Source organism: Drosophila eugracilis, unplaced genomic scaffold, assembly GCF_018153835.1.
Source record: "Drosophila eugracilis isolate 14026-0451.02 unplaced genomic scaffold, ASM1815383v1 contig_2154, whole genome shotgun sequence".
NCBI classification, from domain to species: Eukaryota; Metazoa; Arthropoda; class Insecta; order Diptera; family Drosophilidae; genus Drosophila; species Drosophila eugracilis.
Genome location: NW_024573038.1, coordinates 4,025,333 through 4,051,647, shown reverse-complemented (window position 1 = coordinate 4,051,647; position 26,315 = coordinate 4,025,333). Strand labels below are relative to the sequence as shown.

At 40.2% G+C, this 26,315-nt stretch overlaps 3 protein-coding genes across 15 annotated transcripts; 2 read left to right on the top strand and 1 right to left on the bottom strand.

Annotated features, from left to right (window-relative positions):
* Nucleotides 1-309: 309 nt before the first annotated feature.
* On the top strand, nt 310-3,514 carry LOC108108499 (putative RNA-binding protein Luc7-like 1). The gene has a single exon (XM_017216564.2). It carries the CDS (start codon nt 494-496, stop codon nt 1,769-1,771), a length of 1,278 nt encoding a protein of 425 aa, XP_017072053.1. The 5' UTR covers nt 310-493; the 3' UTR covers nt 1,772-3,514.
* A 564-nt stretch (nt 3,515-4,078) lies between these two features.
* Nucleotides 4,079-8,801, bottom strand: LOC108108497 (enhancer of mRNA-decapping protein 3). Its single transcript, XM_017216563.2, has 5 exons — nt 7,866-8,801; nt 6,552-7,466; nt 6,341-6,501; nt 6,194-6,278; nt 4,079-6,135 (listed from the first exon to the last, which is right to left on the bottom strand). Exons 1-5 carry the CDS (start codon nt 8,396-8,398, stop codon nt 5,796-5,798), a joined length of 2,034 nt encoding a protein of 677 aa, XP_017072052.1. The 5' UTR covers nt 8,399-8,801; the 3' UTR covers nt 4,079-5,795.
* A 206-nt stretch (nt 8,802-9,007) lies between these two features.
* Nucleotides 9,008-26,301, top strand: LOC108108496 (E3 ubiquitin-protein ligase Nedd-4). 13 transcript variants are annotated; one of them, XM_017216552.2, is made up of 20 exons: nt 9,008-9,333; nt 9,722-9,940; nt 18,331-18,413; nt 18,492-18,573; nt 19,121-19,159; nt 19,229-19,389; nt 20,444-20,591; nt 20,653-20,777; nt 20,839-20,938; nt 21,688-21,887; nt 22,061-22,328; nt 22,420-22,506; nt 23,042-23,149; nt 23,305-23,542; nt 23,634-23,758; nt 23,823-23,964; nt 24,026-24,182; nt 24,242-24,535; nt 24,597-24,995; nt 25,067-26,301. In XM_017216552.2, the coding sequence occupies exons 2-20, from the start codon at nt 9,752-9,754 to the stop codon at nt 25,167-25,169; spliced, it is 3,048 nt and encodes a 1,015-aa protein (XP_017072041.1). In that variant the 5' UTR covers nt 9,008-9,333; nt 9,722-9,751; the 3' UTR covers nt 25,170-26,301. The 13 variants fall into 13 exon arrangements, with proteins under 13 accessions (XP_017072041.1, XP_017072040.1, XP_017072044.1 ...); XM_017216551.2 differs by having other exon boundaries at nt 20,441-20,591; XM_017216555.2 differs by having other exon boundaries at nt 19,229-19,398; nt 22,100-22,328.
* Nucleotides 26,302-26,315: the final 14 nt, after the last annotated feature.

Below are 26,315 nucleotides of genomic sequence, written 5' to 3'. Positions count from 1 at the left end.
TTTAGAGGATTTTAATATTTTAATTGTAAACAACTTAAGCAAACAAAAAAATTAAATTGAACTAAGGAGTACAAAAAAAAATGTTTATTTTAATTTTCTTTGAAGAAGATTTTAATGTCTCATTGTGTTTCACAAAAATGAATAAGGGAATAAATACAAATTCCTAATATGTTTTTTTACTCATAATACCACTACTTACTCATATAATATTAAGTGAGAATTGAATTTAGATTCCCAAATTCACGACTTTTTTAAAACTGTGACTTTTCACCGTTATGTTGCCACGCACTCGCTTCGTAACACTGTTTTAGCAGCACTACCCCATTTTAGTCCATCCACACGCACACACTCACACGACTTTTCCTAGGTGGTAAAAAAGTGAGTGAAAATTTTGGATTTCCACACGCCTAGCACGCTAGCGGTCACAAAGCCTGCGAAATAGCTGTCACTGCCATCGCCGCAGCACCTTTCTCCCGCTTCCGGCCAGAAGGACATGAACGCGACGAACAACAAAATGTCGGCTACAGATCAGATGCGAGCAATGTTGGACCAATTGATGGGCACAACGAGGAATGGCGACGAGCGCCAGCTGAAATTCTCAGACACCAGGGTCTGCAAGTCCTTCCTGCTCGACTGCTGTCCGCACGACATCCTGGCGTCCACGCGCATGGATTTGGGTGAGTGTCCCAAAGTGCATGACCTGGCTTTCCGCGCAGATTACGAGAGTGCCGCCAAGAGTCGCGACTACTACTACGATATTGAGGCCATGGAACACCTGCAGGCCTTCATCGCCGACTGTGACCGACGCACAGACTCCGCCAAGCAGCGACTAAAAGAAACCCAGGAGGAGCTGACAGCCGAGGTGGCCGAAAAAGCCAATGCAGTTCACGGACTGGCTGAGGAGATTGGCAAAAAGCTGGCCAAGGCCGAGGCTCTCGGTGAGGCTGGTGAAGTAGAGGACAGTATGGAGCTGATGAAGGAAATCGAAGAGCTGCGCGCCAAGAAGGTGAAAGCCGAACACGAGTACCGCACGTCAATGCCCGCCTCTACATACCAGCAGCAGAAACTGCGAGTCTGTGAAGTCTGCTCCGCCTATCTGGGCATCCACGACAACGACATCCGACTGGCGGACCACTTTGGTGGTAAGTTGCATCTGGGGTTCCTCACCATTCGCGAGAAGCTTATCGAGCTAGAGAAGACAGCAGCGCCACGCAAAGCGGAACTCAGGCGGACGGGTAAGATGACCGATCGCGACGACGAGGGGCGCGGCCGCAATCGCTACTTTGTAGGTGGCCGCGAACTTGACCGCCGTTCCCGCGTGCATCGTTCCCGCTCTAGGGAACGCCAGCGAAATCGAGACACGGATCGTGATCGTCCCAACAACGGGCGTGGACCGGAGGAGAAGGGCGACGAGCGACCCAAGGACGTGGATGATGGTCCAGAACGAGCAGAACGGCCCGAACGTTCCGAACGAGCTGTAGAACGTGGAGGACGACGAGAGGATAGGGACAATCACGGCAGGGATCATCGCGAACGAGAGCGCGATGGCAGAAGGGATCGAGAGCGTCATGGACGTAACGACAGAGGTCGCTTTGGCGACAGGGGCGGTGGGGGAGGTGGCCATCACCGAGATGAAAGACGACGCTCCCGCTCCAGGGACCGATCACCACGTGAACGCCGCAACTTTAACCACTTCAGGGATGGCGGAGGTGGCGGTGGAAATGGCCAGCGCAGACGCTCCTATTCCCGCGAGCGCTACTCTCGCCGCTAGGCTAGAATCCCGCCCAGCGCACGTACGTAGCATTAATCACATCAACTACAACTACAATGCCACCACAAATTGAACTACTGAAAACAACAGCAACCGAATATTCATAGCCTAATCAATAAAGCAACCCAGAGCCATACATTCGACGCTCTAATGTGCAAAGACAACACCCTTTGTAAATTTTTAATGATTTCGATTTTTTATCTTGCGTTCCAACCTCCAAAGAAAGAACGAAATTCTGTTGCTACCCCCATTTGTTAACCTAACTCGTCCCAACCCTTAACCCGGAAAACTAGAAAAAAACTACAAGAAATGAGAAATATTCGATTATAATACGGTTGAAATTTGATAGACCCCATCCAGTCCAGATTATTTGCTGTAATGATACCAAACCGAAAATAGTTAACCCAACGAACTTGCAGTGTTGCCAGTTGTAGTTCAGTTTAGAATAACTCGGTCGGGACAAATCGTCTGTTAAGCTAAAGAAAACTAAATTATTGATACTCAGAGCAGGAGAATCCTTTAACATTTGATATTTTGTGTGTTGTATGGCAGCAAGCTACAAGTTGGTAACACTGACTGAAACCGAACCAAATCCCTGACCACTCGACAATGTACTCTTCTCAGCTAGCGATCACGTTCACCCATTCGAAGTCAACGTTGTGTTGTGCATCGGTGTCGTCCCGTTTTGGGGTAAGCCTCCACCATATATAACTCTTGACACTCTATCACTGCTCTGATCTGATTTGATATGATATGATTTGATTTGATTTGATTACCCCAAAGCGTTCTCGACTTGAAGTTCCGCAATTTTGCTGCCGCTTAACCTTCTCGCACAGCTTCGGTATGTATTGAGTATGGCGAGGTGACTATATCCTTTATACCAGACAAATTGTTAGTTGTTTTGGCAGATATACATATGCGTTTAACATAGATAATCCAGATAATATAGCTTGGGTACGTATTCATTCCGGCCGACGTTTCCTTTCGAATCGTCCTAAGAGAGTATCGTTTATGTTTTCGGTTCTGGGTACGTATTAATGTTAGAAGATCACGACTGTGTGGTACGTATGCATATAACGACTATGATATTTCCCCATAACCAGACCAGGCTTTGTAGGGTACTCGGCGATCCAGATCCCAAAGTACGTATTTCTCCTCTCTATCTCTTGAAAATAATAAAAAAAAAAAAAAAATACAACCACCACAATCCAATAAACCAAATAAAAATATTAATCTCGTAGCTATTTAGAGGTAATCGAAATCCGTTTCTAACCAAATCTCTGTTTATCTTGCCAAATGGTGTTTAAGCCACCGAATCGATGCTGCCGCATGGGGGCTCAGATCAGTGTACATAACATGCCTATATGTGAGTATTCAGGCCACTAATCTCTGATTTCAATAAAGCAAATGCCAAATTTGATCATCGAAGACGGTCGAAGTCCCGTTCTTGGCTCGTTTCTTTCGGCAGCCGAGGATTTATAGTGGGAATTGTGAGAGCAGTGAAAAGAGTTGTTTATGTTTGGCCCTGACAATGGGTAAGAATCGATTGAAAACGCCATCTGATTTTCTAACTACCTATATATCTATTTAACGATACCTATTGTTTTATCTACTTCTAAGTCTATACACTGTTCCACACACTTTTTAGTTATATACAACACACACACACCACACTAAGCGTCAAAATTAGAACTAATTTTTATGGATCTAAGCAGAATGTAATAAAATTGCACTTGAAATGTAGCCGAGTGAACTTCTTATTTCAAAAGCAATGGTAAAGGTATTATTGGGACACATGTGACTGAAAGTAATCTCTTTGAAGAGATCTTTTTATCTTATCACAATGGCGTTCATGAATAATGATAACGGCAAGTATGTTTTCAAAAATGTTTTTCTTAGGACTAAGTGTATTTGAACATCTCTAATGATTAAAGATGGCAACAAGATAAGGTCTACGTACTCACAATCTGTGACTCCAGGAAGCCCGCATGTGGACCTCCTGAAAAAGTTATGTTGCTTAGAGATAAATAGTAGATATCCCTTACTAATCACAGGTCCGAAATAATGTAACATGCTAAACACGATAAAAAAGGTCGGCACTTCTCTTGAGAAAGTTTTAGAATCCATTAAAGATTTTATAAAACACTTTGCCAACAAGAGAAGGGAAGGGAAGCGCAATACACACAGTAGGCATGATTATTGGTTTTTAAAATGTTTCCTTTGCGCTGCGCGCTTATTTAGTCATTATTTATCATTAAAAATAAAGTAATGTGCCCAAAAACCACCCAGTAAAAACGCAATAGAAAATTTGTTTTCTTCCATGAGAAGGCTTCTCGGTGTTGTTTGTATTTTTTAATATTGCTGTTTCGTTGGAAAGGACTTTCTTTTTGTTTTCTTCTTTTTTTGATCCGCTTTCTTTTTTCTGCTTAATTTTTTGTTCCAAAAGAGAATTTTCTTTACAATTTTGTCTTTTATGTATAAATTTAAAATTAACTTTTCATTCTTCGTTTAACAATTTCAATTGGCCCGAAAATAGATGTTTTTATCATTTTTAAAGCGTTACCAAAAATCTCGGACTGTTGGTTCTTCTTGTGTTGGTGTTTATTCGTTTGGTTGTGAATTCTGTTGTTGTTACTGTGGTATTTGGGAAAACCTTCTCATCCGCTCTCCACCAACATCCCTTTGAGGTCTGGTCAATCTCTACTAATCCTTACGCAAAACAGTCATTGCGGGATCCGCCTATCGGCCGATTAATCCGCATTCAACTCTCTTTTTACAATATAAATTGATGGTTTTTGGAAATTGATTTTGCAGATGATCATCAACATGATTGGAATTTAGAATCTACGTGTGTTGTTGGTATCTTTACAATTATAGTTATTATTTATACAACAAGTAGTTTTCATTTGGGTTGTTTGTTTGTTTGTTTGAGTTTTTGGTTGACTTGCTGAGTCGCAACCTTCTAAAATTTTGCACTATTAGATTGGATTTAATCTTATATAAAATTCATCGTTCTACAGTTTAGAGTATAAGTATTGTGTTGTGGTTTCTCTTTAGTATTCGATGGGTAAAAAATTATGCTCTCGACTTTGTTTAGTTTTGCTTAAAGACACATCTTAAATACGTCTATATATAATATAAAGTTTTTCTCATGTTATCATTGTTGTTTTGTTTGTTATGGTCTGTTAAAGGTTTAAACACTTTTTATGCTTACGAAACTAACTTAACTATTTGATTTGATTTATACTTGGATTTGTATTCCATATTACATCGTACAATAGTTGTTGCTTTTGCTGTTGATTTTATTCTTAAAATTAGACATTGAATTTGGCATTTATTGCGCATACTTGATAATAATTAACATGATCTTAGCATTCCCCATAGAATTGTATAGTTATTTACAAACAATTTATCGCCTGATTTGTTGATTACGTATATGAAGACCACTTGCGGGAAGGACAGGGAATACAAATCAAAATAAGGCCATAGCATCTGTCATAATTCTGATGGGGTTTTGAATTTTGGACTAAATGTTTTTGAAAATTTCTTAAAGTGTGCGCCTAAACTAAAGCTTTTGAAACTTGTAAATGCTGGACTAGCTTTCAGAGCATAGGGCTGTACAAAAATAAATTTTGTTAAAATTGAAAAAAAAAATAATCTAAAGGGTACAAGTTGAAAACTAATCATAATTTGGCACTTGGCCGGGGCAGCTTTGAATTATTTCTGAAAAAATATATATAATAACTAGGCATATTTTAGGGGCTGATGCATGAACTAACCTAAAAACTATATCTGTACGCGCCGTAGAACAAAAAGTTTAACTTTAGTAATATATGAGAGAAGACTACTAAGAGCTAGATTCACAGGAAACTGGACTTGATGATCATCACAAGTGTGCGGGTGTGTCATTGTTATTGTTGTGTGTGCTTGTTCTTTTGTTTTAATGTTTTGCTTGTATTTCTGATGCTACAGTTTGATTGCTGTTGTAAATGTTGGTGTTTTTGTTTTTGTTGTTGTCGTTGTTTCAGTCCTTTGAGTGAATCGGTATCACATATTTATGTCCATATGGACTTTTGTACTTAATGCCACAATCACGATAGAATTTATCCGGTATACCTAGATTACATAAATACAATTTGCCACAATTGTTCGTTGATGTTGCTGCTACTACTCCTGATTTGGTTGCCGTTGCCGCTGCCGCTGCCGAAGTGCTAGCAATGGGAGTTGGTGTGGCGGCAGCCGAAGAGGATGATGATGATGTTGCTGTTGATATGCCATTTAATGGTAGTATGGGTAGTATTGAGTACTTGATAGCCACATCATTAATGCCACACGGCGGCGGATCGATGGCAAGCACCGAAGCGCTAATAAAAAGGAAACAATGTCAAGGTGCCTTATGCCGGTTTAAGTTTTACTACTAACCGATTCACGCTGAGCCATTTCCTGATCGCATCGGATAGATTTGCGGTGTTAGTCGATAATATCACAAGATCTGGCGTGGGCAAAGCTATAAAATAAATGAACATGTGCTTTTGATTAGTGTGTTTGATTGACTACTTCGTCACTAACCATCTACTGAGTGAACTATGACATTATCGGTTGCCTTAAACAAGGAAATCTCAGCGCTGCTGCTATTTTGCTCCAACAGTTTAGCCTGCTCCACATACAGCAGCACTGTGAGGCCATGTGAAGCTAGCTGGCGACCTGTGGCTGCTCCAATATTAATTGTCCTGCACAGATTCCGATTAATTGACATCTCAATGTACTCAATAAAACTTACCTCATGTTCTTAACGCCATCACAGATGATAGCTATCTTCGGCCACTGATGATTGTTGGCCGGCGTCAAACGTCTGGCACCACCTAGCAATGTGATGGCCAGGTCACTGGCCCCGCGAGCCAATATGTCTAACTGCCTCTGCAAGGAGAGACCCGCCTTCTCGGCACTCATCTCGATTTTATTCCGAACGTATGCCGGAATCGTGGGGATAATTAGTCCATCGTCCGTCACAAAGTCCTGACTGCCATCAAAGATACTCTCGATCTGGCGAAGCTGCAAAGGCTTGCTGGCCAGGATATTCTCGTCGTGCCGGTACTTCTGCTCCGGCTGATGATGATGATTGTTCACTAAGTGTCGCACTACGTCTGGTTTTTGGTGCGTAGACTCGATATCATCCCAAATGGCCTGCTTGTCGAATAACGCCAGATTGCCCTCAAAATCGAAATCCTCGTGGATCAGTGGGTCATCCGCTTCGCTGCCAAAAGTCTGCTGCACATGTTGCTGGCGCATGCTGCTCTCCCTACGAACCCTGTTTCGCTTGTTCTTTCCATTGCCGTTGCCATTTCCATTGGTGTAAGATCCGTTTCCGTTGCCATTTACATTGTTGTTAACATTGCCATTCCTTCTGCCATTGCCATTTGCATTTCCGTAGCTGGAAGCTGCCGTTTGCTTATAGAAGCCATCCCCATTGCTGACGATATCTATGGGTTTGCTGCTTCCCACAGACAGCCCAGCCACCTCGCCACTATCCCCGCTGCTGCTGCAGTAGCTCTCTCTCGTATTGCCCACGTAGGCGCCCATTTTAACCTCCACTTTCGTCGGAATCATATTGCCAAAGAAGGCGGCCACACTGTTCGGGGTCGTCGACATCTGCGGCTGTTGCTGTGCACTGGACGCACAGGATGTTTGCGGTGTTCTGAGTGGCGAATAAATTAAAAAAGTTAGATCTGGGGGTTTAAAGTCGAATACTTGGATTCATATTTAAATTTATACAACCTAAGTCAGTACCTTTAAAATCTATCTAAAGATAAGTAGGTCATAGCAACTTTAAAACGAATGGGATATCTTGAACAATACCTTGTGTGCTGGGAAAAAATTAAAATTTTCAGGTTTTAACAAAACAAAAAATATTGAATAAGAAATAAAAATTACAAGACAGAACAAGTTTCTGTAGTTATTTTTTACTTTTGGCGGGAACATAAACAGGAGGAGAAGTCAAAGCTTTTAATGTCCATGCCTATTTAAACTATATTCGAATACATTCGGTTAGTATTTCTGCTGCTTGCTTTACAAAATATTTAAAGGACCATAATACCTTTGGTTGGTCTCGAGGAGTCTTATATGTCGCAAGCTATCGATGAACTTCGAGCCACGTGCCTCCAAAGAACCTGATGCGACTGGTACTGGTGGTGCTGCTCCTGCAGTTTCTCGCACATAGCCGTTAGTCCTTGAGCGCGGCGTGGATGAGAGATCAAGTTCCTGATCCTGCTCCTGGAATCGCTGCTTCTGTTGTTGCTGCTGCTGAAGTTGGAGCTGCTGTTGCTTGCCCAGGATATTGGAAAAGTGGGGCAGCTTGACGGGCGTTGGTTTGTTGATCACCGGTGGCGGGGCCGTGTGGCCATCTACATCCTGCTTTACGGGCTCGATGAGATCGATGCTGCGGATATCCGTGCACTTGAGGACCACCTCTGCATTCTGCTTGCGAAGCGGTACACCGTTCCGGAAAGCCCGTACGATGGTGATTTCCTCGGCGGAGATCTGCTTGATCAGGCCCTGAAAAACACCCAGAACCTCGTCGCAGGCTATAGACACCGCACAGCCAATCCAATCTTGATCTGTCGGACCCATGTAACCAGTTTCACGTATTCACACTGCGTATACAACAATGCGTGGGAGTTGTTTCTCGTTTGTTAGTTTATTGCGAAATGTTTCTTGGTTGCTTTTGCAGCCCTGCTTGTTGTTTTCTTTCCTAATACGCAATTTCGCACTAACTACGCACCACGCACCTCTCTTCCTCTTCTTCCTGCTGCTGCACAGCCGTTGATTTTTAATGTTTAATGGCTAAATGTAAGGAGTTTTTGGGTTTTCTGGCTCAGCGGTCAATTGTTATGAAATTCTTTATCTTTAAATCGCTAAATGCACCAACAATTGCAACACTTTCAGGCTTAAAACTTATTAGATTTCTCGTTTCATTGGGATTTTCACTGCTTGCGTGTGGCCGTTCGTCTTTGGTGAGAAAATACCAAGCTCAATGCGTGGCAAATTAATATATTTATCAATTTTAAAATCAAACGATTTCGCAAATAGTTTGTTATTGTAGTCTAATGATCATATTTATTACGCAATTTGTTACATTAACACCTTGAAGTTATTTTGTACCCAAAAGAATGTATTTAATTTAACTGTAAAGGCGGAAAGGTGTTTCGGTTTTTCTTAGTATTCACACACGGTCACACTGGTTGTTTTGTTCTCGATTTGGTCGCCGTTCTGTGTGTTTTCCCTGTCCGGTGTTCAATTTTATTTTTCTTTCAGCGTGCGGTATATATACATATATAGGTAGCTATAGCCGACCGATTTCGGCGATTAGAGCATGTAAGCCTCTGTAGAGGTTAAAGTGATTAATCGGCTATATATAGTGGTTTAGTGTTATTATTCGCCGTGTGAAAAGTACGTGATGATTTTCCGCAAATAGTGGATAAAGGCGAACCCACACGCATACTAGCGCGAAATATATACATATATCTCACGAAATTGTAGTGCCACCAGTGTGTGCGTTTTAAAACGTAAGTGGAAACTTGGGCGAAACTTTATGCTAACCATAAACGGTGGACGAAGACATGGCGTTGAACCCTTCGCGCTTGGCTAATTATCAAGAAAAATGTTTGGCTTTTGTGCTCTCACCCACACTTGCATGCAGACGCAGTCACAAACACATAGGCACGGGGGCAGGGCGGCAGACAGAGATGGCATCTAGCACAAGTACCGTTGTGCACTTTGTTTGCCATCTTTGTTGTCTGCTCGCTTTTCTTTTATTCATACCCATTCCGTTCTCTCTCTTTTGTCACCTTGTCGCAGCCTCCTCTTATTCTTCTCCACTCGTGTCTTTTCTCGTTTAATTTGCACTTCCGCTTAATACATTCTTACCACTTCTTCTCCTATGTCTCATTGCAGAAGTTTCTTAAAAAAAAAAACAACTCAATAATGTCGGCACGTTCCAGCGGGTTGGTAACCGCTACGGCCATTCCCGCCCCCTCATCTTCTTCCTCGGCGGTTGGCGGAGACGTGCCACGCCCACCTCCCCGCAGGCGGGCTGCTTCTGTTGCAGGACAACAGCAAACGCGCCCGGAATTTGGAAATGGACACACGCCGCGTCGATCGTTGGCAGCAGTGGTAAGTTTGCAGAAGTGTCAGTGATTTCTAAGCTCTTCCTTAAAAGAAAAAACAGTTTTCCCTTTATTTAACATATTACTCATAACACAATCAAAAGTCCTATAAAAATCGAAGTCCAAATATCTGATGTTTAACTGGCATTGGTTATGTTAATGTGGGTCCACTCTAAAAGCTAATATACAAATTTTCGATCAATATCTAGTTGATAATATATTATCAGTTAAGGTAGTAAACCTTCCTGATAATTTCTTGAGTTGTATAACTGCTTATGGCTTTAAATAAGTTTGTAAGAAAACTAATTACGGCATGATAAATAAATCATTTTAAATAAATAGAACAAAACGTTCAGTCGTAAGGTTAAAGGTTTATCACCTTCCTATGACATCTCAAAAGATTAACTACAATCAGGTAATTTTAGTATCGTTGTGAAGTTATTAATGATAAGATTGTCACTAAACATTCGATCTTATCAACGGTGTCCTATAAATCACTATTGTTTCTTGGTCGCCATTTCCTAGAATGAATCGAAAAAAATCTTTAAAATTGAAGAAGTGGTATCCAAAATTATTTTCTGTGTAACATATAAAAAAAGAATTTTTGGAGTGAGGGTGTCGGGGGAAGTTTCATATGCCTTATCATTGCCTCCGCTTTATGTGGTGTTTCTATTTTTACGATGTTTTCACTTTTAATCTAATCTGCAGCTTTTTAAACAGCTGAGTCGTGTAGATGGTCTCTGGAGATCCCACCCCAGCTATGAGTGATAAAACGGGGTATATGAGGGAAAAGGCGAGGGGAAACTATGTAATCTCTATTTACTATTACTCAATCCCTAGCTCGTATAGTATAAAGGCGCAGCTTAATAAAATGGAAATACTTATCAAGTTCCTGAAAGCAGTATTTCTTTTTCATATCGCATATAAAATTCTGAGAATAGTGGTCATTAATGAGTTACATAAAAATAAGAAAAATCGATAATAATTTAAGATATTTCTTGATGTTTATTTAGTTTAGAATGTCTAAAATGGGGGTGACCTATATAGTAACAAATATGGTTTTAAATATAAAAAAAATAATGCAATGGTACTTCGTTTATTTGTAATTCCAAAACTTTTGTAAACATCTCCTCACTTGCACTTTCCCAAAAGCGGGAAATTGCTGGATAGGCAGCTAATCAGAACATAAATCGGCCTGAACTGTTGTTTATTTAGTGTCTGGAATGGTCTTCTATTGTTTCGCTCACTTGTGTAAACACAAATAATTCGCTCGGCATCTCACACTGAACGGAACTAATTTATTTATCTTAATTTGCCAAAAGATGCGAGCCACTTCAGCCAGTCATCGGCAGCTTCGGGGCTAATTTAATTTATCAACACAATTCTTGGCCGCCGCCTTTTGAGTTTTGTGTGCGTAAATGCTCTGGTATTCGTTGTGCACTGAAAAAAGTAGTTAACATTTTATTTTATTTATTTATTAATATGGAGTTGTTATAACGAATTTTAAAATAATAAATAATACAAGTTATCTTTCTCATTTAAGTATCTACACTTTAATGTGAATTAAATATTTTTAATATATTTATATACATGGAGTAATGCCGTCACTTATGAAATTTAAATTATTCCTACTAATCCTATTACAAAAAAAAAAAACAATGAATTATTTAACTAATGTCTTATTTTTATTATAGTGTCGTGTGCATACACTTAATGAGCGGCTTCAAATACTGTTTACCTAACTTATTTAAGCGTTGTCAGAAAGGTTAGTGATTCCTGGCAAAAAAAAAACAGGGGGGATGGTGTCTGACCGGTTTATATTCATTAGTGCGCTTGTGTCGGTCAAAGTTGGATGTCCCTCGCTAATTGAGTCCGATTATTTGGGTTATCTAATTAATTTCGCACGTCAGCCGAAAAGAGGTGACGTCGACCAATCGACGCACTTGTCAAGCCGCTCAACGTCATAGTTTGCCCAGCGGGTTGCCTTATTCGCCAGCTTAGCATTCAACATTTGATCAATTACAGGATCTATTGCGTCAACTGCGCTCGCAGCATTCAAATGTCAATTATAATTGATTACGGCCCTACTAAGCCGAAAAATGTTAATGGTAAAGGGGTATTCCCAGTTTTTATTAGAGTCACACAGGTACAAATTGCACTCACAGGCACCCACTCACACATAGATACTCCCATACCACCTTGTCACGCCGCAGCCGACCAGCTGTTTTTGTTTTGTTTTGCTTTTGGACACTTGTTCCATGGCAGCTGTCAAAGGTGGGAGTGAGACAGATGGCTAAACAGAATGAGTGGCGGAGGAAAAAGACTGAAAGGGCCGAGCTGTCATTTTGAAAAGCTCTTACCCAGCAGCTGAAAGCTTCTTTTTCAGTGTTGAAAAATATATTCTAAATTTGATTTAAGTATTTTGGGTATTCGGTTTCCTATATTTTTTTATGACGGAGGTTTAGATTAAATATGTTAAAAGCTGCTGACATAGAAATGTGTATTTTTAAATAAAAGAAATCGAACCCTACACATGATACTTTAAATAAATGTTAAATAATAAATTTATATTTATATATTTTTCAAGCTAGTGGAGACTTTCTTTTTTTCTTCCGTTTACACTGAGTTCAGGGAAAGCTCAGCGGTAGACTTTTTGTGACCGCCCTCAATCTGGTCACACTCTCCGTGTTAGCTGCCTTCATTTTAGCTTAGAACGCGAAAGCGCAAAGTTTCGTGTTTCGCGCAGCGGTTGCCGACAAGTGTTGCTGTTGCTGTTCCGCTCGCACTCACAACCGCACACACACTCGCTGCGGGAGCGAGCGAGAGAGGCAGACATTTACGCAGAACATGTTTTCGCAATAGTGTTGGTGTGCCGTTTGTTATTGTTGTTATTGTATCCATCGCTTAGGACCGTTAATAAAAGATAAATAAGTGAATAATTGAATTATAAATATAGAGGGTACAGCGACGACACACACACAATCGTGGATTATTTAGATAAATTTATTTCCCCGTACCCATGAAATGTGTTAATTATATAAAAAAAAAAAGTAAATAATCGTTCGTATTGAAGAGCAACAGTTCATGCTCGTCAAAAACGAGAAATATCTAAAGCAAAATCAGGAACACAAAAATTCCCATTTCCCTCGCCTTATTCGGACGCCCTATTAGTCATTCTTGCAAAAAACAAGCTGAAAATGTTTGGCAACTTGGAATGTGAGCCTGATGATGCCCTGCCCCTTTTGGCCCTAACAAACATTACGTATACGCAATAAGCATAATAAAAACAAAACGGCAATTGTTGTGAAACCTGTTCCCTCCTTTACTTTCTGTCGCCGTGTGCAGCTTGCAGCTTAACAAAAAGTAAAAATCAAAAGCTTCGCCGAGATACCAAAATAAATCTTGTGTGCGCCAAAAAGTGAAAATCGAAAAACAAAAAGAACGCAAAAAGGCTGCTAGAATAGGAAATTCCTTTTGGCCAACCCGTTTGGTTTGGTTAAAACCGCCAAAAGCAGCAATTATTTCCATGCTGGTTTTTTATTTCTTTTTATAACCCTCGCCATTTATTGTTCAATTTAGTTTTGAGAGGCGTGCTCGAAAATTAACACAAACACAAAACGTAAACAGAGGAAGAAAAATCGGTAGTGAATAAAGTCCAAATCTAAATCCAAATCCACATCGAAATAAAAATAAAAATGGCCGAGTCAACAACCACATCGCCATCGGTGACGAGCGAAGATGGCCAAATCCATGGCTACAATAACAGTGATGTAAGTAACTGACGAGAGCAGCGCCTCTCTTTTCCGCTCTCTCTCTTGGCCAGTACGTGAAAATGGTACATATGCAAATGTTCGAGCCCCTGTGTTAGTGTGCTCATTTTCTTTAGCCGCTAATTGAGCCGCCTTTGATGTGCCTCACGTGTCCCCCATGCCCCATCTCGTCCCTCTGTCCTATCCTCCTTTCCACATATCTCTTGAGATTTTCCGGCTCAAGGCCTCCCGGTTGTTCAGATTGTACAGATATATATTAGGAGAACATCTTATGTGATCTGATCTGGGAAACTGGAAGGTCAACTGCGAGGACAATCAACTTTGACTTTCCTGTCGAGTCACTTCTTGCTCCAAATTTATCAGATTCTTTCTAATACCTTTTCTAAGTTTTTTCTTCTTAATGTTGTCCTCTGATTATTTAATACAAAATATTCATATTTGTTTGAGGTCAATATTCGATAATGAAATATTTAAACTTTTCGCATACTTTTCAAGATCTTTGTTCTAATCTAATTTAATGAATTATAATTTTGTTAGTATCCAGAATAAGCACTTTTATACCTTCACATTTTTCATTACAATTGTAACAATTTAACAAAATATGAGAATCAAAAAGTGTAACCATAATTTGAAATACATTTATAAGCATATTTTTTAAAGACTGCAAACTGTAAAAATATTTCTCATACAAAAATACTTATTTCTGATCTTTGTTGGTCATAAAATATAGATGTAGAATCAACAAATGATTCCAAAAGTTCAGTGTTGTTTTAGACCTTTCAAAAGATTGTTTAATTTGTTTTTACCAATTACTTTTCTTGGAATCCATTAAAAGCGAAAGATATAAAAATGAAATTATCGAATAATTTATCTTACCGATAACAGAAGGTTCTTTTTGCACTCACCAACGTCATAGACCTATATCATCGACACATTTAAACAATATATTTATAGCTTTTTAGATATTCGACTTAGATTAATTGAATAATTTCACTATTTTCTGCTTAAAGTCGGTTCTTTCTAGTTTTCGTTCTATATTTAGATTTTTAAGATAAATATCTTGCAAACTGACAAAGTATCTATCATCTAATTCAGATCAATTTGTGTAATGAATTTGCATTGGCCCGCTGAAATAGTGGCAAGTGAGGGGCGGCAACCAATCAATTAGGTTAATAGCAGCGTCTAAGCTTTAGGCCACACTCTCCTTTGGACTGTAGGATTTTTCGGCAGAGCGCATTAAAAACAACAATTGATATTCAAGTTTGTTTAATTTCGTTGTTGACTGGTATTTATTATCTTCCATCAGCTTTTCGCTTAAGCCGTCTATTTGAACAGCAGACGAAACGTTAAGAGCAACAAAAATATAAAGCGCCTTGACTTCTTTTGGCCACCGAAAAGCTTCTCTCTTTCTGACTCGCTTTTGCTTATCAGCGCACAGCTGAGTGACTATTCACATATATATTTTTATAATTCATTATTCATTCAGTTGGCACGGAAATAAAAGTGGGAGAAAACTATGGCGATTGTGAAATGGTTTGAGGAGGTCGGAAAACTGGTGATTGGATTGATGGGAAGCAGTCGGAGGAAGGGCGCCGCCAAGCTGGTTGTAGTATGTCACATGGACAACCAAATGGCAAAAGTCAACGATTTGCCAACTGCGATAATGGGAGCTCGTTTCTGCGCCTAATGATAACCGAATTCGGCTACGAATTCAGCTTTTCAGTAGCCAAGAAAATCGAAAACCCTATCAGTGGGATTCGTGATTAAAAAGGCTGACAACGCACAACCAAAGACAAAGATTTGCTTGCCTAAGTCAAATTGTTTTTAAAGAGAAAATACTTAGGGAAGCTTTAAGACATTAAATTTATAACTAAATACATATTTAAAGGTTTGAGCACAATAAAAAGGTTTATTTATACTAGAGAGCTTTTAGATGCCATTAAAATACTTTAGCCTCATAATGACTCATAAATCATTTTAGTAACATAGTTCTTATCTTTAATAGTCTTATTTATTTAATTTTTGTACTTTTTTCAAATCCATTTCGATTGGTTAATCTTAACATGCTAAAAATAATGATTTTCAAATAAAAAAAATTCCAAATCCCAATTGAACCCAATCCTTATCTAAAAATACTAAATTCACTTTTAAGTAATCCAAGAACGTAGTCTTGTCAAAAGAAGTACCGCTGTATGTCAGTCATCTAATGGAAGAAGATTAAATGACAGCCGTGCGCAGCAATGCGGATCATTACGACTGACATCCCTTTTAATTAACGCTTTTCCTGCCATGCCCAAGCCCCTAGTCACGCCTCCCATGTCAATCCAGTGCCAAACAGGCTTAAACCGCAAGAACCGTTTTAAGCTAATTTCCCTCGGTCCCAGATTTAATGGCTAAAAATCAATTTAATGTCAGCTACCGCTACAGCAACAGCTACTACCACGTGGCTCAGTCAGAGTCTTTGAGTCAAGATAGGGAACTGTGACAGCTGCACGGGCAATGAAGGCATGTGAAAGGATCCTGGGCAAGACCTTGGGGTTTTACTCTGCTTCAGGGTCACCAGCTTAGGCTGATTGATTGGACCCTTTGTCCAGGCAATAATCGAGACCTCACAACGGGGCATCTGGCATTTAATATTGCGCATTAGCTTAGCTTCGTTCATCATCAATGAAATGCGCGCTATATGATATAAAACCCATTATAGTTATATAGCTATTAGCATATAGGGACAGCTGAAATGTCCACAAGTACACAAAAAATAATAAAAATATGTTTTAGAAGCCATTCTAAATATAGATCATTTACAAAAAATATAAAATAAAAAAAGAGCGAAAGGTTAATCTTAATAAAAATTAGCTAATAATCATCGGTTGATTTAGTCTCAGAAATTCTTTTTTATAATGACGTTACAATATTACTTTATTTAAACAATCCTATTAATATAAAAGTAACAAAGAATTGTTATAATAATTTTTTTCCCTGTGTACGTTTAATTATTGCACAAGTGGGAAAAGCCGCAGCTATTTTAAAGAGGTAGCCCCACACGGTGAAAATCAATAGTACAAGTTCATGGGAAATGCGGAACTTGCAGCGTATAAATAAAAGTACAACCCGTCACTGGAACGGAACAAGAAAAGTAAAAAAAAAAAACAGAAACAGAATGAAATAGTTCCCCAGAGCGTGTACGAAATGGCACATGTAATATTGGGTCTAAAAACCAACGTTGTCAGGGTCATGGGGCGGCCAACAAGCCGCAACATGCGAGCCTGTGATATCTAATACAAGGGGCGACCGGGGGCGTCGAGGAGTCGGATATAGATATGGCGCCGTCTGGTCAGCAAACAAGTAGGAGGACAGCGGGGGACTTTGGTTTGCTCTCCTCTTTATAAACAATGTCGGCAAATTGAATATTTCATGGGAAAGCCTTTTAATGGAAACAAGTGCTGGCTCTCAGCCGAGATGAGTAGATAAAAATGGGGTTTGTTTAACTTCCAGGAATGCAGAAAGTTTGCTGCTCGACCGATCCCATGGAATGGGGTGCCACAGGCTAGAGATGTTGCCTCCTTTTGCTCTGTGGTTAGCTGTCAGGCTGACAACTAAAAACTGCATAAATAGAATAGCTTTAAGCTTTACGCAATAATGAAGAAGGAAATAATGAAAATCAATTTTCGTTCAGTTTAGTAATAAAATATTTGAAAATATGTTTGTAATCATTTTAAAAACATTTGTTTTCAAATCCTAAAGCATTCCAATAGAGATTACCTTTCCAAATCAAAGCTTTATGTTTATTTGAAGAATATAAATACTAAAGCTTTTAGTTAAATTCATAAAATTAACCAAAAAATTCTGTCATTAAATAATGTATTTGGGATGTAAATTTATTCACAAACCTTTAATAATTTCACAATTTATTTTATGACATGACCACTAAACTTTGAGGGTAGTATCAAACTCCCGCTCAATTAACCTAATTCTGAACTTTCAAGCCGCTTTAATTAAACCACAAAGTGTATACAGAAGGGAGAATTTATTTTAGAGAGATGCCGAAAATTGTGTTTTGCAATTTAACGAGAAATGCCAAAGCCAACTGCAAACTGGGCCACAACCGCATTTCTAGACCCAAGAGCGCACCAAGGCCCGAAGTGAATCACAACACGCAATTTAGCTCAAGTTTCGGGCCCACATTCTCTGCACTAGACAATTGCTTGATGACTCTCTTGAACTTCTGCGCCCTCTTTCTGTGGCAGTACTCTTGTGTCAAGGTCGTGGAAATTATCTAGCCGCGAATGAAAAAACAATTATGCGCGCGAATGTATAATGCAGATCCTTCAGAGAACATTTATAACGAACTTATGTGTCGGCCATAAAATGCATGGAATTTCACACAGGCGGGCACAACGCGGCGTATGCGTAATCGCGGACATTAAGCATACGCCACGTGGGCCAGGCTTATGGGCATTGCTGTGGCTTATTTATTTTCGATGTGACCCAGCTAGCTCCTCAGTGGCATTGAATTCCTGCCCGCTGTTTTTCCCCAGCGATGCGTGCACAAGTGTCGCATTTGTGTGTCGACTATTTTTACTAATTTTCCTGTTTTCCCTTTCTTTTTTTTGCGACCCCTTTTCAGAACGACTCTGGCGACTCGTGTCACCTGCGAATCGTTGTGCTCAGCGGCCAGTCGCTGGCCAAAAAGGATATATTCGGCGCCAGGTGAGTGAATCAGCTGCTAATTAAGCCAATTATAATATCTCGGATAATTAAAATGAATGCTCTCCCTCTCGTCCACAGCGACCCGTATGTCAGAATCGATTTGAATACAATCAACGGTGATATTAATATTGACTCAGTTCTCACGAAGACCAAAAAGAAGGTAAACATAAAACCCTTGAAAACATTAAGCCAGCCGCCTTAAGTCCAGTGACGAGGGCAATTTCGTTGGAGTTTATCTTATCGATTATGTTTGGCGCTACTTGCCACATTACTAAATGGAAGGTGCAACTGTATCTATTAGAAGACTATTTGGCCTTGATTGTACGATTAGAAATGTAAACCACACAATGCTTATCAATATCATATAGGCTCTATGACTAACGCTTAGATATCTACCTTAGGGATCAAAGACATACAAACAGTTTTCAAGAGCAGAAAACCTCTCGAGATAACTAATTTCCAGATTGTTTATAGTTGAAATTGGGTGTACAAATCAAGAGAACTAAAAGACAGATAGCAGTTAAAACTTATTATTTATTTAAAACTGTAATCTTCTGGAATTTATTATATTAAATCATAAAGTTGGCAACGAGTACTTGTAAGAATAATCAGTAGAATCCTTTTATATATTGGATTGATTAATGAATTAAAATTCTTTTAAAAAGTATTAATTAATATAAACTTTCATTCATATCTTCCCCGCACAGACACTGAACCCAATCTGGAACGAAGAGTTCATATTCAGAGTGAGTTTAAAAGCTTAACCAATTGATTGATTCGCCTCCTAATTGAGTGTTCTCACCTCGTTTGACCAGGTTAAACCGTCTGAGCATAAGCTTGTCTTTCAAGTATTTGACGAGAATCGCCTGACACGCGACGACTTCCTGGGCATGGTTGAGCTGACCCTGGTGAATCTGCCCACCGAGCAGGAGGGTCGCACCATCGGAGACCAAAGCTACACTCTGCGCCCGCGCAGGTCAGTAGGGTAGGTTTATATAGTTTGCAGTTTGATTTTGTTTCTTTAATTTCAGTTGATTTACACACAACTACATTGCCATAAAATCTAGTTATGTATCAAAAAGATAAAAAGATAAAAAAACGTCTAAAACAAGTCCAATGAATATGTTCCTATAACCAAAACTCAGGCAGAATTGTAAATGTGATAGAGAACTAAGATCTCGTTTAAGTCCACAACCCGTAGAGATTCTGTTGTAGTGCTATAGAGTTCACGTGCTTTGCTTTTTCCGACCTCACCTTGTTTATTGTTTATCACCACGCCCCTTCCGCCCAACTGCAATCCTCAATTGCAATTTTAATTTGCCAACGTATTCGTCGTCATCGTAGTAGAACACTTCACTTACCTTTAGAATAGAATCGCTTTTCAATTGCGTTTTTTTTTTACTGCTGCTTACAACTTAAAGGCCGGCTGACAATACAAGCAATTATAGAGCTATTTAATAGAAAAACTATATTTTCAAGAAGATTAAATGACTGTCAATATTGGTCCGATAATCATTGCAATATAGTTGCAAAAGAGACACTTAATTTTGTAATATATATTTACATAAATTTATCTCAATTAATCTTTTTATAATGCTAAATAATAAATATAAATCCTTTATAACAAACGCATTATGAGTCATAATAAAATCTGCCCACAAAAGTGACTAATGAGTCACGTTGGAAACCGGAAATATAAGATTAAAAATATTTTTGATTAAATTTGCTGAGTATGTATAGTACATTCTTATCACCTGAATTTCTCCAAGATTCACCTTAAACTGAAGTGAAAGCGGCCTTAAAGTTGTGAAACGCATCGTCGTAATCCATAGTATCCCAAATGTATCTGCATTCGTGTATTTGCTGTTGAGTTTATTTTTAGTTAACGCTTAGTATAACACTTATTGTTTTTAACTCGTGTGCGTTTGTGTGTGTCTCCCGTATGTGGGCCTGGTATTGGTGGCGGTGTCTGTGCATCTGTTTGGTTGGCTCATTAATATTTACCTTGCTCCCTGTCCTCCGACCAGCAGCGCCAAATCCCGCATCAAGGGCACCCTGCGCATCTACCACGCATTCATCCGGGAGACGCGGGAGCAGAGCGAGCCATCTAGCGGCAACAGCGATGGCGAGTGGGAGCACGTAGAGGCCACCAACTCTGTTGAGTCCTCAGCCCAGCCGGTAAGTGTCCGTATTCCTTTTGATATGCAAATTATAATCGTGTGTTATTCCCTATGGACAGTATCCCTTTCCTAATATCGGCCACGATGCCCTGCCCGCTGGCTGGGAGGAGCGCCAGGATGCCAATGGGCGCACGTACTATGTGAATCACACGGCAAGGACGACACAATGGGAACGGCCTACTGTGTAAGTGGAAAAAGATAGCTCAAGAGATCCTTTCTTTAACTTTTTGTGATTAATCTTTTAGCCTGACGAGCAACAGTAATCAGTCCACTGACCAGTTGGCCTCGGATTTCCAGAGACGTTTTCACATTAGCGTGGACGAAACGGAGTCAGGACGTTCGGCGGTAAGTGGAAATGCTTGGTTCCGGAACTCCTTTTCCGCGGGACAACTTTGTAAATTTAAATATATTTTTAAATCAATTATTTATACTATTTACTATGCATGTGTGATGAGCAATTGACTTGATTGATTTCTGTGCATGATCTCTTGAATTTCAACATCAAACACAAACCCATTACACAAACGCACACACAAAACGCACTCGAACCGACTAACCCAATAACAAAAACCACAAACCACAGAGGTCGAGGAACGCTGCTCACATGGAGACTCTGGCCAGCGAGGAGAGCAGCGAGGATGAGGATGTGGCTGAGAGTGGGGAGGAGACGGTGGATCTCCAGAATAATCAGGCCAATTGTCTGCACTGCGGCGAGTTGCATGACAATGAGGAAGCCGACGAGGACGATATTGAGGAGGAGCAGGCTAATGTGGAGCTGCAGCCTCCTATACCTGACCCAGAACAGCCCTCAGCCACATCTCAAAGCGCGCAAACTTGTGATATTCTCGATAGGAACTTGTACCTGAGACGCATATTTGTAATGGCAAAAGTTTTGTATTGACGATTAAGTGTATCGCTAATTTCTAGATAAGATGTTAGGAGCTCTCTTTAAGTTGTTAATCGCGAGTTGCGTGTTGCTGTAGATCCATTATACCATATCTTTGATAGGTTTTCTTTCTCAACACCCACTTAGCATTGTAGATTTATAGTCGTCTAGTGCCCACCATTAAACCATTCCCTGTATATATACGTAGGACACCATCAGTCGCAATAGTTTAGAGGACAATAACAATGTTGCTGGCTTAGCAACTACACCTACAACAACAACAGCAGCAACAACACCAACAACAACGATCTCACCACCCAACACACCAACAAACAACAATGGATTTCCAAGCCACATGGCCCTGTTGCAAGAGGGCGAACAGGCTGATCCAACATTGGACCATACAAGGTTAATATCATACGCTAAATATTAGCAAAACCCATCCAAAACCGATCCAAACAGCCTTCTATCGGTACTTTTTCCGAACCCTAAAGATCCTTCCAATCCCCTTAAGGCTCCTTCACTTCGCAGCCAGCTTCCTAATCTCGCCAACCGTTGTGCTCTATCTTTCATGACCTCAGTTTTGTTTACAATTCCCTGCGACATCCTGTCGCCCATAGGCAACCCGAAATCTCAGCGACCAGTTTACAGAACGACCTGCGGCCAGTGCGTGAGGCACCCGGGGTGCCGGATATAGCCATAACCAATCTGTTGACGCGGCGGGCCGCGAACAGCATGGCCGGCGGAGGTACGGGACGACAACAGCAGCGGCGGCGACAGCAGATGCAACTGCATATCCAGCAGCATCAGCAGCGGCAACAGCAGCAGCAGCAGCAGAATAGAATATTGGTTAGCAAGTCTTAAGCACACACACCCATCTCTTCTCTTCCAAAATGAAAATTTAAAACCAATCCATCCACATCACTCATTTCACTTGTAGCTTGATGTGGATAATAGTCAGCAGGAGCTGCAACATCGGGGGCAACGACACCAGCAACTTCAATTGCACCAGCAAACTCAGACATCGGTCAGCACATTCACATCCTCACACTCGAATCATTGCACTTGTAGTATAAAAACTTGGTTGTCTTCTCTCGATTGATTTGTCTCTGTTTGGAAAACCTAAACTATTTGGCGTCTCGAAATCTGTCAGTGTTAGAAAAACCCACCTTTCAGTGTTTGTTTTGTGGCATGTGGTATTTCAGAAGAAGGAGCGGTAAGCGAATCCGAGTCCAAGCCGATTGCTCCTCAACATATCTGTGTCTATGTCGCATGCTAAGCCAAGTTAATCTTGGTACTGACCCCTCATATTGCTTTGAATTTCAGCTTAGTGCCGTGTGCTAATATTAGCTAAGGTATTCGATTAGTTTTAATATTTTCTATGTTTGCATGTGTGGCTTAATTTGTGTTCCTAGTGAATTTTTCAATTGAGAATTTGATTTTAATTTGATCAACACTCTTTTCTGTTTCTTCCAAAAACAACAAACAAAAATACTTTACGCAATGCAATGCATCCATATGTATCCATTTATGAATAAAATAATCCACCCACCAATGACTAGAATGAAGACACCGATCACACAGACAGCCACAATCCCTCCGACATCTCAGCTCCGTCCACACGACGCAATTCCGAGGAAGACAACGCGGCTGTGCCTCCAATGGAACAAGTAAAGTCGAATCCCCTCTTTTTATTCCCATCCTAAATGCACACGAAAAACGTATATTCAGTTTGAAGATATTTTATCTGCATGTGCCAAGGATATTATCCAATCTGGACTTTGAGGTAAAGTGTCTAATGTTGCGTGGCAATCTTGTCTTGCAGAATGCTGGTGGCGAGGAGGAACCCCTGCCACCTCGCTGGTCGATGCAAGTAGCTCCCAATGGAAGGACTTTCTTTATTGATCACGCATCTCGGCGGACCACTTGGATTGATCCGCGCAACGGAAGGGCCAGCCCAATGCCAAATCAGACGCGTCGCGTCGAAGATGACCTAGGTCCCTTGCCGGAAGGATGGGAGGAACGAGTACATACCGATGGACGCATATTCTATATAGATCATAGTAAGTTATATATGAATGCAAATAGTTTCTTAGTGCTAAGATCTAACCTTACCATTCTTTATTAATTTAATTAATTATTCTTTGTTTGCAGACACACGAACCACGCAGTGGGAGGATCCTCGCATGTCCAATCCAAACATTGCCGGCCAAGCTGTGCCCTACTCAAGAGATTACAAGCAGAAATACGAGTATTTCAAGAGTCACATTAGGAAGCCAGTAAGTACTTAAAGAGATCTAGTCATATGCCTAGAAATGATCCAAACTTTTATCATCTTTTCAGACAAATGTACCAAATAAATTTGAGATACGTATTCGTCGTACATCGATTCTGGAGGATTCTTATAGAATTATAAGTTCGGTGACCAAGACCGATTTACTAAAGACTAAATTGTGGGTGGAGTTTGAGGGGGAAACTGGCTTGGGTAAGTTAAATAGCACTAATAAATTTATATTCCAATAATAATGCCTGTCCTTGCTTTGCAGATTACGGAGGCCTCGCTAGGGAATGGTTCTATTTATTATCAAAGGAGATGTTTAACCCATACTACGGACTCTTTGAGTATTCGGCCATGGATAACTATACGCTGCAGATAAATAATGGCAGCGGCTTGTGCAACGAGGAACATTTAAGTTACTTTAAGTAAGCCTTTCTAACTTTCAAAGTAAATCGTGTTTCTAAAAGTGGTATTAACTTTACAGATTCATTGGCCGCATTGCAGGCATGGCTGTGTATCATGGTAAGCTTTTGGATGCCTTCTTCATTCGTCCATTCTACAAGATGATGCTGCAAAAGCCCATAGACCTGAAGGACATGGAGTCCGTAGATACGGAATACTACAACTCGTTAATGTGGATCAAAGAGAATGATCCACGCATCCTTGAACTGACATTCTGCCTGGATGAGGACGTCTTTGGACAAAAGAGTCAGCACGAACTGAAGCCAGGCGGCGCCAACATAGACGTGACCAATGACAACAAGGATGAATACATAAAGTGAGTGTGAAAACCCATAGAAGTAATTGCAAAAGTTAAAATGAATTTCTTATATCAATAGACTGGTTATTGAGTGGCGTTTTGTGGCCCGTGTCAAGGAGCAGATGTCGTCGTTCCTGGACGGCTTCGGATCGATTATCCCCCTGAATCTTATAAAGATTTTCGACGAGCACGAGCTGGAGCTATTGATGTGCGGCATACAAAACATCGACGTAAAGGATTGGCGCGAGAATACTTTGTACAAGGGCGACTACCACATGAATCACATAATCATACAGTGGTTCTGGCGGGCGGTACTCTCCTTCACCAACGAGATGCGTTCACGTCTTTTGCAGTTTGTGACGGGCACATCGCGCGTGCCTATGAACGGTTTCAAGGAGTTGTATGGCTCCAATGGCCCCCAAATGTTTACCATCGAGAAGTGGGGCACGCCTAATAACTTTCCAAGGGCACATACCTGGTGAGCTACTAGAAATAGAGGGAAACCTCTAGCGACTGAAAAAATTGTGTGCTAATGACATTCATCTACAGTTTCAATCGACTGGACCTGCCGCCCTATGAGGGCTACCTGCAGCTGAAGGACAAGCTAATCAAGGCCATCGAGGGTAGCCAAGGATTTGCTGGAGTTGATTAATAACACCGGCAACGGGAATGAAAGCGAATGGCTTTGGCTGGAGGTGCAGCAACAGTTTCGGCAGCGCCAGGAGGAGGAGCGGCTACAACGATTCCACGCATCACAAGAACCACATGATCAACAACAACAACAACGACTTGAACAGCAACAGCAGCAGCATCAGCGAAATCAGCGGCACAACCGCAACCTCATTGCATCCACTTGGAGTAGCACCGCCAGCAGATCGTGTACTTATTTGTTCGTTTGCTTTTGTATTATAATCATTTTTGCTAGTTTAGTGTTATTTCGTATGTATTTTAACTAGGCGCCAAAACTCACACACAACAACACTTACTCCTTACACTTTAAACCTTAAACCTTAACCGTTAAACCTAAAACCTTATTGGAGCGAAGGAGAGAAGGATCCAAATAAAGCTGCGCATGGTGAACCACAAGAACCTAACAAAGAGTCCAAATTATATATAAATATATTTATTACATTGCCGACAATTGTAAAAAGTTGAGAACGTTTTACAAACTAAGTGAGAAGAGGAGAGACGAATCCAAACTAACTATTAAATCTATAGAGTCAAAAGTATATCTTGTATGTATATGCAGAGAAAAACCTTTTTATAATTGTTATTTTTATGCGCTATTCCTCTATACATGCCGACAGCAAATACCTAAGGGCGAAAAAAATTAATATAAATGCAAGTTAATATTTGTAATCTGATGGATGCATATTTTTAAACAAATTAAATTTTCTATTCTGTATAACTGTATGTGTATTCGTAATAATGATAATGTTAGTTCGTAAAAGTCGCTCTTTACTATTAAATAAAAAGACAAAACATCAAATATATATAAAAGCAGAAGTCTTAAAACTAAAACCTTAAAAATGCAATCAATGTATATTGTATAAATGTTAATTATATACAGACACACACATTCCAAATGTTTATTGCGAAAGAGTAACTCTGCAAAAGGAGGCCTATATGATAATATGATTATTGACCGATCGGAAGTCTATCAAAATTAAATTTTAAAGTCAAATTATGGTATAGTAAGTGAGGACTGGAACTTCTTATACGAAGCCAGAGAGCGACACAAAGAAAATGAATACCAATAAAAAGGTAAAGTTAAGTAATTCAAATTCAAAGTGGTTTT